The sequence below is a fragment of the Lycorma delicatula genome, chromosome 1 (genome assembly GCF_047948215.1).
Source record: "Lycorma delicatula isolate Av1 chromosome 1, ASM4794821v1, whole genome shotgun sequence".
NCBI lineage: Eukaryota > Metazoa > Arthropoda > Insecta > Hemiptera > Fulgoridae > Lycorma > Lycorma delicatula.
This window is the reverse complement of record NC_134455.1, coordinates 396,460,648-396,475,542: the sequence shown is the minus strand read 5'-3', so window position 1 is coordinate 396,475,542 and position 14,895 is coordinate 396,460,648. Positions and strand designations below refer to the sequence as shown.

Genomic DNA, 14,895 nt, shown 5'->3' with positions numbered 1-14,895 from the left:
TTTGTAATAAAAATAAATAAAATCAAGATAACTTAAAGTTACTTCAAAAAAGAACCCTTCCCAAAATTAGGGGGTAAATTAATCAATCAAATATTATAAAAATCATTATAATCATTTATAATTATAAAAATGATGAAAAACCACAGATGTGTTAACTAAATTTTCACTTAACAATGAATTATTTTCCTTCCAGAACATGAAAATGATGGGTAAATTTGACTTAAAAAATTAAATAAAACAGTTAGAAATACTTTCTGCATGTTTTACACTTGCTTAGGCAGCTTTTGCTGTTAATTAACAAAAAACAATTCATTCAACAGTCAACACGTACTTCAGGTAATGTTTTTGTCCTGTATTTTACGTAGAAACATGTACATAAAAAATAATTTTTATCTTGTTACAAATTCTAATTGTCTATTTATCAGTTCAGTTCTTGAAAAGATTTTATCAAAGGCTGAATTGCTTTACAAACTCAACAAATTAAAATTAAGAGATATTCCAAAAAATATGTTAATATAAATATGTTGATAATATGTTTTAATATAGCAAACAAAAAATATTAACATGCCATAAAGTTAAATTGTAATTATTTTATTATTAGATTATTCTCATAAAATTATAAACATTAATACTCGTAAATACTTTAACATTTCGTTGCATTATTTTAAAAAGAGAAGCTAAAATTTAATTAAAATCGTGGTGTAAAAACGGCATAAAATGGTAAAGGACAAAGTGTTGCTCCATCAATTTGTTCGAGTGAGGGAAGAGGTTCAGCAGGTGGTGATGAAATAATAAAATTGTGTAAAATAGTGCTAAAAAATAAAAACAAACTTCCTCTTGCTAAAGTCTCTCCCAAACATCGCCTTTTACCTGAAACAGTTCAATTGATTATTAATTTAAAAAAATAATATGACAAATGTATACTCATTTCCGGGAAGAAAAAGTATCCCACTAAGGCTTTCCAGAGTAAGCCTGGCTTACGCTGGTAACAGCATACTGGCCATAAAATGGAAATGATTGTGATTGTTCATTTTGTTCTACTCAGAGACTGACTGCATAATGAAAATCATTGTTTAAAAAAAATCCAAATATTACTGCATATACCTCATATAATTTACAAGTGTCTCGATGAAAAAAGTAGGTTATGTAAACTAACACATCAAATTAACGTTTCACTTTCTGTTGGGAATCTATGTACTACGTATATGTTTCTGCTCAGGAGGGAACATTTTTAAATATATTTTCTAGAATTCTTCAAAAAAGAAGTCATCAATTCTTCATCAAAGAAGTCAAAAAGAGGTCCTCAATTTAACCCATGTTTTTTTTCTTTTTATGAGTTCAAGCCAAATGTAATAATTTTGATGATTTTTTTTAGTTTGTCGTTCCATAAAAAATTTTTTTGTCAGACTGCTACCTTAATATTGTATTGCTGCAGCATTGTATTTAAAGTCTGATAGTATTTAAGCCTTATTGATATAAAGCCTGATATTACTGATATTTTCAAGTATTTTTATGAAACTTAAAGAAAATTTCATCAATTTCCCTGAATTGATGAAAATATATTTAAAGAGATTTAAACCTTTAGTCAAAAAAAAAAAAAGAAAAAGAAAATCATATCCCACCAGAGTTGCTTAGTAATTAACTTTAAAGCAACTAAGCAATTACTAAGCAAACTTTACTAATCTTCACAAAGATTAGTCTTTGTGAAGACCGATTAGTCTTCACAAATCAGTTCTTAACAGATTTTTGAAGTTAAGGTTCTGAGGTTCAAATCCTAGTAAAAGTTAGTTGCTTTTATATGGATTTGAATACTAGATAGTGGATACCAGTGTACTTAAGTGGATTTTATTTTAACCTCCAGGACTACAGTTAGGTATTACTTCAGAGGATGTGATGAATGACAATTTTTGTAGCATGTGAAAATGCCATCCCTGACCAGGATTTGAACCTGGGACCTCTGGATGAAAGGCCGAGGTTGGGGTTCAGTTAACCATATGTATCAGAAATGGTCAATCTGAGTATGAAAATATACACCTCAATTACATATCACACAGATCATCCTCATCTCATTGGGCCATGATGAGGTTGCTTACTGTTCACTAGTTAAACAGATTACAACATAATATTAGAAATAAAAAGAAAAATATTTGTCACTTTGTATTTTATATGAATGTATGTGTATAAACTTAAGGTAAAAACTTAAGGTTTTTTTTTGTTTTCAAAAAACTGTATACATTCTAGAGTGTCAGCTCACATTCAGTTACTGCTGAGTGAAAAAGACAACTTCTGGCCACTTCTAGGTATTTCTTCTTTTATCAAGATGTAAATTCTTATCTTTTATGTTTATTCCAGACATTACTTTTTCATCAGGCCTCTTATTCCTCTTTAATCTTCTATCCCCTTTTTTTGTAGGCTTATATAAATTTTAGTACAAATTGAAAAATATTAAATAAATCAAAATTCCTAAAATATAAAATCAACTTAAAAACACTAAAACTAAAAAGTAATAAGTACTTTTTTAACTGTTTAAATTTTGACATTTTGTAGTTGACACCAAATTAAAAACAAATATGCCCTACAACTTACAGACCTCTAATTTGGGCTGGCTTCAGTTTGGTTTTTTAAGTTGATTTTACTTATTTTTTCCCCTCAAAAGATTGTAAAACTTAAACCCCTAAACTTAAAATATAATATTCTTAAAAAATACCAGTATCTAATGTTTAAATTGTAAAATATGTCATGTCATGTCCATAAGTTAATTTAATGATTAGAATATTATCTTTTTGTTGTTGTTTTGTTGTTTAGGTAATACATTACCTAAAGAGAACGGTATAAACCACTCATCTTGAATAATTTTTCCTTCATTGTTAATAAATCTTTCTGGACGAAAATTTTCTGGATCACCCCAGTGTTCATTATCCATATGAACACTATAGATGCTAGCTAAAACTGTTGTATCCTAAAAAAAAGGAAAGAAAATACAGAAGTAAACTTGGTTAATTTTGCTTTTAAGCATAACATATAGTGCCAAATCATTGCTAAGTAAAATACACCCTGAAGCACAAATCACATAAAACATAGTGTGAATAAATAAGATGAAGCAGCAAAAAAATTCATTATTCAAAAGTAGGACTAAATAAAACTGTACAGATTAGTTTGTATATATTTGTAAATGTAATTTATGTGACAGGAAAAGTGTTCTCACATTAAAAAAAGGTAATTATTGATAACTAGTAAAAGCAGGAATAATTAATGTAAGAAGCACAGATTACTGTGTAATAACACATACAAAAATACATAGTTAGATTACAGATGATGATAAAATGTTAAAAGTAGCAGATGAAGAGCGGTTGGTTTTCAGAAAGGGCAAGGGTACAAGGGAGGCCATTTCGCTCTTGGATTAATCTTGAAAGGCAAGCATAAGAAGACTAAGGTTTATATGGCATTTGTAGGTCTGGAGAAGCCATGATTGTAAAACGAAATAAACTATTTAGGCTAACAAAATAAACTAAAATGAAACATTATTTACAATTTATTAACTTACACTTTGAAATTGGAGGGCAAAAAATGCAAGCCTAATTTAAAAGGTAAGACAATCCTTTTGTTTTTTCAATTTGTATATTCAAAAGACAGTGCAGGATCTTGATTTTTGGTTTGCACAATTTTATCTTCAAGGAGGTAAAATAAACTTGTTATATTTCATTATATTGTTTTCTTTTTTGTGCAACCAAAAACGAATTAAAAAAAATCTTGAATGCGACTGATTATTTCTGAGAAAGAAATTTAATTTGAAAATAAATAAACAATATTAAACAAAAATTATATACATGTATGGAAAGAAGTATAATGATGAATTAAATAATATATTAGAAGTTACAGAATTTTATTTTTTTTTGTAGTAAAATTTTAAAGGTTAAAGTAAGGAAGGCATTAAAAGCAGATTGGCAGAACCTTAGGTAAGCTTCCAAGGAGAACAGACATTTTTATTAGCAAACAAAAATTAAAGCATTACAAAGAAATTTTATAAAACATCTGTGGAGTATTATGGTATTGAAATATTGACAAGAGGAAAACTATTAATGACCAAGAATAGAAAGAAGTCTTTGAAGTATGATATATAGGAAGATGCTGGAAATCATCTGAGTTGATAAAGTTCAAATGAACTTTTGTCGATAAATTCAAAATGAATAAGAGAAGAGAAAAATTTGTCTGAGAATCTTATGAGGAAGATGAATTAGGTTGATGAGTCATACATCAAGACATTGTATTTTATAAAACAGTACTGATGTACAATGTAGTAAATATGTTCAGGTGAGAAGATTAGCATAGAACAGAAATATCAATCATTTGATATAAAATATATATAGTAATTTGTATTAATTTCCTAAGAAACCATATATTTCCAAAAATGCCCATAGAGTTCTATAAAAATGAATTTATTTTTTTTTAAAACACAAATAATAATAATTATTATAGAGAGATACTCATATATAAATGTAACAAGAAATATTGCATGTATAGAGTGCATAACATTCAGATTCACACTCAGCAGTTAATAAAAAAGAATACTCCAATATTTAAAGCATTTCAAAAATTGGAGTTATTTAATACCGCAGTTACTTTTAATGAAAAAATATTCAAAATTAAACATAGAATCATAATTTTAATATGATTTAAAAATAATAGTAATAACTGTAAATGAACAATAGTTTACATAACAGTATAATGTATGAGTAAAAACAAAATAAAAAACACATGAGTTTCTAAATAAGAAATTTGGTCCTGAGTATTATTAAAGACTGTACCCCACGTAGAAACTGATAAGTCTTCTGCAATATCTACAATGTATTAGGAAATAGAATTCTGGAAACTGAAAAGTAGGAATTAAGGTATATTATTATATTAGTGTCTAATGACTATATCAATCAATGCCGTATAAAGTTTATTTTAATTTATTAAACTGTATGGCAGAATGAATAATTGCTGTTTCAATTGATTTCAATAAAGGAGAAAGTTCTCAATTCAACTGTAATTTTTTTAAAAATAAATATTTATTGTTAACTTAGTCCTATTATAAGTTGTTCCAACTATTTAAAATGGAAACAAAAAGTCATATTGTCTGTCTGTTAGATCTGAAGACATTCAAAGTACTTTTACATGAAAATTTAGTTAACTTATGAGTAAAATATTAAACGGGTTCCAAGGATCTTACTTCACACGTTGTAACAGTCACACTGTTTTGTTTCTAAACATTTTTAAAAAAAATATTCTTTCTATTCTGCTCCTTTTCTTATTGTTATCAAGACACAAAAGTGTCTGACCTTTCTATTTTTTCTAATGGTTTGTTTTCATAGAGGAAGCATTTTTTGTAGGCCTACCATATTTTAAGGAAAGATAAAATAGTTTTTTTTTTTATTTATAGTACATTTTATTTATTATAGTATATTTTATTTATAGTACATTTTCTCATTTCTTTAAAGTTTGAATTTTTGAAATAATAGAATATTATACTTAAAACCATGAAAGTCCTCCCAAAACAATGAACTATTTTAGAATTAAATTCTCTAGTAGTTTTGTTTAAAAGTTTTATATGTTTATCATCCATTTAATAAAGTTATTGTACATCAAACATAAAAATCAAGGTTTTTTACCCTAATTTTTGGTCTTGACCCCAGATTTATCAAGAGCTACTGCAGATACGGTTCTGGGACCTATTCAGATCAAAAACCATGAAAAATCATTAATTCTACCCATTAATTAATGTCCTAAAAATTTCAGTACAACCTAATTTCACCAGGGTAGCTGAAACCTGAGCTAAATTTTTCACTAGCAAAGCATTTTAGGACATATATTTATATGAACTTTTCCATTATTTTCAAGAATAGAATAGTTCTAGGAGAATTTTGTGATACATTCTGTATAAATGCATACAAATAAATAGTGTGTTTTACATTAATGTGCAAAATATATTAAAAAATTTCACTGTTAAAATACCTAAGCTACAAAATTTATTGCTGAGAAATTTTTTTTTAATTTTATCTAAAATACTCCTTATAATGTGATTTTAAAAGGAAGTCTGAGACAAAAATTGTTCAAAAATTTAAGTGTAATAATTCTTATTCAACTTGTTTTTGTCAGGTCCTTCTTGTAGAAGCATGAAAAATCTGTAGACAATGAATATAAAAGAAAAAAATAACATATTTTCATTACCTTTGGAATAATATATCCAGATACTTTAGTGTCAGATTTTGCTCGATGTGCAGCAGTTATAGGTGCAATGTTACAAATTCTTTGAACTTCCATTATTATAGCTTCAATGTAACTTAATCTTTAACAGAATAATACAAATTTAATATAATACTATTATAAATTACAGATTATTTACGTACATATTATTAAAAAAAGTCTTAAAACACTGTAGAAAATTATGTGTTCCTGTTAACAAGAAAATTGTCTAAAATAGTTTATTTTTATTTTTTAGCTACAATTTAATATGTTATATAAAACTAATGAAACAATAGCAAAAATGTGATAATGTTGTGAGGCAGTTTAATCTTATCCTGGGATCACTTTGGTTTTTAATATATTGTTTTGATGTAAATAAGGTGACTTAAATTTTTTTATTTTAAAATTATTCTGCTTTATAACAGACTGAAAACCCAATTTGAATTTTCTTTTGTCCAACCTCAAAATGGAAAGAAATAGTGATCTTTAGGGTGAACAACATTTCTGAGAGTTGAACCCCGAAACTATCAAATTACACGATAGTAAGTGAATCAAAATCCTGCTAAAAATAAAATATTTTATTGAATTTGAAACAGGGTTCTAGAGAAATGCAAAAAAAATATAGAGAATAAAAAAAATAAAAATAAATTACAAATATGTATATGTAATAAAAACATACTAAACTAACTGATAATTCTATATTAATATAGAAAGAGATAATATTCACCAAAAGTAAAACTTTCAAGAAATATACATATGTGTAAAATCATTATTAAAAAATATACAAATTAAAAGTGTTAGTCTGTATGTTAAATTTTAACTAATAATGCTTACTTTTTTAAAGAAAATGAACTTGTGTTTGAGATTTACAAAAGGATGCTGGATAATCTTGGACATGTCATTGCAGATATTTCAGTTGAAAAACTCAATGAAACTTGAATTACATATGTAATGAAATTTAAAGGCTACACTTATGGTTTTCAATAATGCTGAATAATTTCATTAGTTTATTGATTAACATAGACAAGAACATACTTCCTATCATATATAATTTTTTATTGAACTTTGCATTATTGTAAGCAGCCAGAAATAAACAAGATGAGAAAATCTACATTTCAAATTTAAAAAGTTGTTTAGAAGGAAATTCTATAAATAAATTTTCTAAAAGTTACTGATAATAAACATTTTATTAATCTATTACTGTTGTTAGTGGATTGGGAGTTGGCTACCACAAATGGCTAGCTAACTGAGAGTCCTGTGAACATATTGTCAATAATTAATTATTATAATTACATTATGAAGTGAGTAATACAGACTCATTAAAACATGTTTGCATAAACCGTAGATTCCCAAACCGGTTCCTATGGATCCCTTGGGGTCCTTTGACTGCTGAGGGGGTCTGTGGCAAATTAAAATTAATGTGGGGGTGTGTGGACAACATCAGGGGGTTCGTGAAAGGTTTAATATAAAGTAAAATAATTGTAACCCATTTTCATTATTATAAAAGTTAAAATAAATTGGTAGCAATTTTTATGTCCTGAGTAAAATATTATAGATAGGTACATAAAATAACAGTAATGACAAATATTGCGTGGTGGGAGTCGAGCCGACCACAGCCATCTATCTATATATCTTTGCAGGTTTGAACACAAATAGAATCTCATTTTCAAAATAAAACAAAAAATTAATAAATAGTGATTTTTTGCGAAGAAATAATTTCTTTTATTTTCTTGTATCTTAAATTTGTGTCCTTCTTTTACAGATAAGAGTATAAGTGAGCCGAAGAAAAAATGCAGACAATATAGTATTGAATATTTAAAATATGGCTGTATTCCATTATCAGAAAATAGTACTTTACCTATGTGCCTTCTATGCGATAAAACATTATCAAACAAATCAATGAAACCTTTTAAGCATAAGGAACATTAGACAAAAGTCTATAGCGACAAAAAAAAATTTAATTTTCTTTGAAACAGTAAAAGAAAAATATTTGAAAACACAATCATTGCGACAACATCTGAGTGAGATGACGATGGACTGCGTGCTTTTTGTAACATTTCTTTACTGATTGCAAAGTCCAGAAAGCCGCACACCATCGGTGAAGAACTTATTCTACCAGCTGTAAATGAGGTAATATGCACTGTGCTGTATAAACCAGCTTTTGATGTTTTAAAAAGAATTCCACTGAGTAATAATATAGTACAAAGAAGGATTGATGAAATGGCTCAGTGTGTAAAAATTTCTTTATATAAGTCTAATAACTGAATTCCCTATACAGCTTTACAAGTCAACTTTGCCAGGAAATGAAACTTTACTTTTAGCTTATGTGAGATTTGTGAAAGAAGAAAAAATTTCCAAAGAATTGTTATCCGCCAAATATTTGGAAACTTGATATGAAAGGTGAAACAATATTTAATGAATTCAACAACTTATTCTATGTAAAAGCTATACCCTTGAGTAATATCCTCTCCTTTGCTAGTGACAGTGCTCTGACAATGGTAGGACAAGATCAAGGCTTTCTGGCATACTTAAAACAATTTATACCAAATGTATTATCTGTACATTATGCCATTTATCAACAACATTTAGTCAAAAAAAAATGTTTAGCCAAAAATCTTAGTGAACGCTTGCATGGTTCACCAGATTATGTCATTAGAGCAGTTAATAAAATCAAAAGGAATGCCTTAAATGAGAGATTATTTACTCAACTTTGTTTGGAAAATAATGAAGATTACAGTCTTCTTTTACTTACTACTTACCACAAAAGTTTGCTGGTTATCTAAAAGTGCATGTTTGGATAGATTTTATACACTTTTTGATTCATTGTTGGAATTCCTGAAAATTACATATATAGCTCAATTTAATTAATTTGAAAAATTACATAGCTTATATGACTGCCTTATTTGCCAGATTTAACAAAACCAATTTGAAGCTATAAAGTCATCAATTAAATTTAATTAAAACTAAAGGTATAATATCTGCGTTTGTTGTAAAACATTTTCTATACAAACAAAACTAGGGGAGAGGAGAATGCTTTCAGTTTCCAAATTTTTCAAAATTGCAAAAAACAAGATGAAGATTTGCTTACTTATTATCAAAACTTAACGGTCTTCATTCTGACTTCAGCCAGAAATTTTAAGACATTCTTCACTTGGTTATCTCCAATTGGATGCTAAATCCTTTTGCAAGTAGATCCACAAACTCAGATGAATCCATATTAATACTAGAGGGACTTATTGAATTATTCACAAATGAGAAGCTGAAATCAATGTTTGAACAAGGATACCACAAATTCTGGTTACAAAAACAGATAACTTTACATCCTACATTATGGGTCGCAATACAGAAGCTGTCAATTGTTTTCCTACCTTACTATTTAGAAGAACGTGGATTTAGTGCAATTATGATCCTCATCATAAAAAAAAGAAATCGACTGGAAATTAGAGCTCGTGGAGACTTATGACTGTTATCACAAACATAGAGCTAAACATAATCTCATATCATCCCATCAGGTTCACCCATCTCACTCAAAAAAAATAAATGTGATTTTATATTTTAAAACAAATAATTTATATTAATTTAATTTAATAGTATTATAATTTGCATATATAATACTTATTAATAAGTTATAATATATAACTTATATATAATAAGTTATAATACTTATTTAATAAGTTATTTTTGCATAAATACATCACCATTTACCATTCAAGACATCAAAGTTAAATTTGTAATTTTTCTATTACACAATTATGTAGTTATTTCACTTCGGGATTCATGGTCAGGTTTTTGCTATAAAAAGGCGTCCATGGGCATAGTTTGGGAACCACTGCCTGCCTTTAACTAACCACTTATCTAACAATTAAACATATTTTATTTAGATTTCATAATGAATAATACTAAAAACCTTGAAAGATGTTGCATTACGGGTTGATTTCCTTTGCCAACCGTTATATCTAGTTCAGATTGCGCATGTTTTTGTACATCAGGATAATGTAACATATAAAGGACTGCGAATGATAGTATACTGCTGGTGGTTTCTGCACCAGCCATAAACATATCAAGAAGTAACACAACCAGTTGGTTTTCTGAAAAAATAAGAAAGAAAAATTAGCATTTGTTAATATAAATAAAACAAAAAGAATTTGAATACATTAAGGAATTATTTTTTTGTAAATACTAATGTTATTACATAGGTGAGGATGGCAGGGAACCATTTCAATTCTAACTATTCTTTATATGTCTGGAAACCATTTTCTTGAGAACTGCTACAATCTATTTTCAGATGTGATTCATGACTCCTGACAAGTCACCTACAGTCATTTAGTTACTACATTTTAAAAGGTCAAATTATGTTTATGCATGTGCAAGCATGTTTTATATATATATATATATATATATAAAACGCACAATAATTCTGTTAAAGCATTATTTTGGTATATTCATAGGACATGTTTTATTAAATATTATATAAACATATCCAAATCATGACAAATTTTGAAATTAAAAATACTTACATTACTTTCCCAGCTATAAAGTTATTGCTGCTATAGCTTTAATGGGAAATATGTAGATCAGTAAAAAAAGGTCTTGTTTTAAGTTTTGACCTTAAGGATACATTAAAAAAAAATTAACAAAAAGGTACATTTAAGTAAATTGTAAATAATTTATGAAAAATTTTTTATTCCAATGCTCCCAGGTCCAAAAAATCTATTTTTGTCAGATGGACGTTTGTACATATTTATGTTGGCTTATATTGTAACTCTGAATCCTGTTTGGGGGAAAATGTATTAAATTTTTGCAAAAACTGGAAAAGGGGTGAGGGTGTTTTAATAAAATAAAATTTCAAATTTTTATTTGGGTGGTATAGCAAAAAAAAAAATTTCTTACAAAAGTTTTCTTTTTATATCAAGATCACAAATTGCCAAAAATTTTTATTTAATATTCACCCCCTCCCTGAAAAATGACTATATATTTTTACTTATTTACCTTTGAAATGCTTGAGAAAAGGTGTAAAGGGAGTTTTTTAAATCTATATTTTCTACAATAGGTCTTCAAACCAACAGGTTCTTCATAAAATCTTTTTGGCCATCCAACTCCAATGGTCTGGAGTAACAAAAGATATCTTCTTAATTTTTCAAAAAATTTTTTAAAATTTAAGTATTGATTTAGAGGAAGAATAATAACAGGGGTTAATATTGTTATGTGTCCATTATTAGTTCCTTTTTCTGTAACAAAGTACATAGAATAAAACAGGTTTCTGGAAGTATGGTACATTGTAGTTTTTAGTTTTATTCGTTTTTAGTTTTAACTTCTTCATGCTTTTCCTTTACCTTTCAGTATTCAGTTGATTTCAAAAGTGAAAAAAAATCCTTTACTTAGTGATTAGTTTATAATTGTTAACTTATTTTGTTTTTAAAATTGGTCCTTTTATTTATTTATTTTTTTTTATCTATTAATTGTAAATGTGTCACATTCCTCTCTCTCTTTTTTTTAATATTTTTTGATTAAAAGTTATGTTTTCAAACAAAAAAAACTTTGTTCATTTACCATTGCTGAAAAATTAAATGTTGTGTCAGTAGCTGAAATATTCAATAAGTTGTGCATTCAAGATTTGCAAAAGAAAAAGGATTTATTGCTTGATGATTATTCAAAAAGACAATCGTTTTGTGAATTGAAATTCAGAAAATCCCTTGAATTAAAGCAACAACTAACTGTGTTTGATTATTAAAAAAAAAAAATGGAAAATTATTTTGCAGTTATGGATGGATGGATATTCATTTAATGGATGAATTGTTGAAACCGGTGTGGTTTCATAGACCCAAAAGCTTGTGAAACATAAAATCTATGCTCATCCATGACAGCTTTTGGGGACATTTAACTGAAAATGTGAAAAATTCACTATCAAAAAATAATTTTGAATTAGTAATTGTAACAGGATGATTAACTACTCTCCTTCAACCTTTAGATGTTTGTATTATTAAGCCTTTAAAAAACAGACTGAAAGAATTTTATTCTTATTGGATGCCAAACTATGATCATTCACTTACTCTTACTGGATGTATTAAAAGACAATCTCTCTCCTTGGTCTATGAATGGATAAAATATACTACATGGAAAAATATATCTACAGAGCTATGTAGATATATATATGTTCAATTTCAAATAATATGGATGGGACGGAAGAGGACTCAAATAGGGCTTAAAATGATTGAAGTGAAAAAATGAATACATACAATTCATTGCCAGCTTTTCTTTTAATTTTAAAATGCCATATTAATTTGTCAACTTTGTCCATTAATTGTATTCTTTTGCAATAGCATTATTTATAACAATAATAATGATGACTACTGATGAAGTATCTCTGAAAATGTATTATTCAATAAAAGAAAAAATGAATCAATGAACTAGCACTATCTTCCTTCTGTCAAAATACATTAAACAATTGAACAAAAATCATGAAATATTTGGTGAAAAATAAAAATTTAATATTTCAATTACATTATTAACTAATAAATTTATGTAAAAAATTCATTGAACAATAAAAAAAATCCTTTTTTAATTTAGAAAAAATCTCCTTTCTATTAAGGCAGTTTTATATTTTCTTTAATTTTTATGAGATTTGTTTAATTTGGTAATAGAAGCTCTATTTTTTTCTCTCCACAAGAAATATTCTTGTCTGATATGTTTATGTTTTTATATTTCAATTAGTTAATTTTTTTTATCTGATAGTTTGTAAGCTAATAACCATAATACTAGTTGTTATAAAATTTAAATAGGACCAACTCAAATTTAAAATCGTAAACCATGATTGCAGTGTATCCTTTTTTGACAAAATATTTCTGGGAGGACATTCTCCAATAAAAAAAAATTAAAATGACCCCTTCACTGTATATAACATAAATTATGAAAACTCTATTTTGAAATTAGTTTGTACTTACAAATTTTTTCCAAGAACAATATTCACAGATTATATGAGTGATGATGGTAGCACATTGTCACAGAGACAAAAGTAAGTGCTCCTGCTAATATATATATAAACAGTCTTTAACTTGTCTTTGTAAAGTACTGACATTTAATACATGTTCTTTAATGTGAAAAAATGGTACACATTACAAAATAGTTGAAAATTTAACTTTTAATCATTAGCTTGTTAAATATAATTATAATTAAATATCAATTTTGTGTATATCAGGTACTGTACTCTAATAGGTGCAGGTGCAGACAACTCAAATCAAGTCATTCATGCAAATAACATAGGCACTTCCAAAATAACAAGAATTTAACAGTAAGCTAATTAGAGGAAGTAAGAAGTGAAGTGGTTTCCACTGGCTTCTTCACAAAACCTAATGCATAGAACATATCAGCATGCAAAAGCCATCAGCAATGAGGTGGATACTCTGATATCTCTACAATAAATCTCTACAATAAATATTAATTAATGGGAATTAATACCAAATTATCTGCTGTATAAGTGACAGTAGTCACTTATACAGCAGATAATTTCCTTGCATAAGAAAAACTGGGGTAGATAATGTAAAGAAAAAGATTAGTACACCCATTTCTGTGTGCCCATTTGTAAGGGAATATTTAAAATTAGACATATGAAAGAACAGAATTGATACCATGGTATATTGTAAACTTTTCATGTTTGTGCCTTTCGATTTCATGAAGAAAAGCATCTATCACATCTCTTGTTTCTTCAGGTTTATATGTTCTTCAATTGTTTCCTTGAAATTAACAAATATTATGAATTGTAATTATAAAATTTTATAGTATCAAATACTACAAATAATAAAATTATGTAAATTATATGATAGCATGTTACATTTTTACATTCTCTTAAAGAAATTATTTCATATTTAGTATAATTGCTTTACACTGTTTGCTCAATGCATAAAATGACATGATAATTAATTTTTTTATTCTTTTTAAATCATTACTTATAAATTAATTAAATTTTCAAAAAAAAAAAAATTTAAAGATACCCCTACCAACCATCAGGCTAAAATTATTACAATTTCTGTAATTGTAATGCTCTTACACATTCATGAATGTTTTCATCAAGTCTATTGACATTAAAGAAGAAAAAACAATTGAACAACTTTATTAACTTGTATTGACATTGTATCTTGTTTAACCTTATCTGCAAAAAATTAAAAACTTTGGTAATAATTTATTCTTTGTCATTTCTTTTGCTTGCCAACCCCTATCATTAATATTATGCTTTCATACTTATGTATTTGCTATAATTTAAAAGAAATAACTATATTTACTTTTTCAATGTGTATTTCCTTATTCCACTACTTTTTTAAAATTTATTATAATGATTAATTTATGTTAAAAATTCCTGTAATTTTCAAATAAGTGATATTTTTGAAACATTCTTCTCAATGAAAGTGAATCATGTCTTATAAAATCAATGCTTCCTATTTACACCATTATGTTTAGCATTGTTGGAAATAGCACGTATTTGTTGATAATTTTGGTTTTTTTTTCACTGAAATCAAAAATCTTTTTTTAATCATTCTTAATTACCAGAAGAAATTGGCAAACTATACTTTCTCCTTTAACCATGATGTGAAATTTCTACTAAGTACACAATAAATTCCTGTCAACATTTCTTTTGGCGTATTTTATTTTATTAATCTGTATTATAAACATGACACA

General features: G+C 26.9%; 1 protein-coding gene across 1 annotated transcript in view; it reads right to left on the bottom strand.

Moving 5' to 3' along the window:
• Positions 1 to 548: 548 nt before the first annotated feature.
• The window catches only part of LOC142317382 (methyl farnesoate epoxidase-like), an 87,392-nt gene continuing 73,045 nt past the window's right edge, over positions 549 to 14,895 (bottom strand). The window contains exons 2-5 of the mRNA XM_075353896.1: positions 10,133 to 10,313; positions 6,211 to 6,328; positions 2,818 to 2,959; positions 549 to 870 (exon numbers count right to left, since the gene is read on the bottom strand). Of these exons, the coding sequence (XP_075210011.1) occupies positions 689 to 870; positions 2,818 to 2,959; positions 6,211 to 6,328; positions 10,133 to 10,313 (623 nt within the window). The 3' untranslated portion in view covers positions 549 to 688. The remainder of the gene's footprint in view (positions 871 to 2,817; positions 2,960 to 6,210; positions 6,329 to 10,132; positions 10,314 to 14,895) is intronic.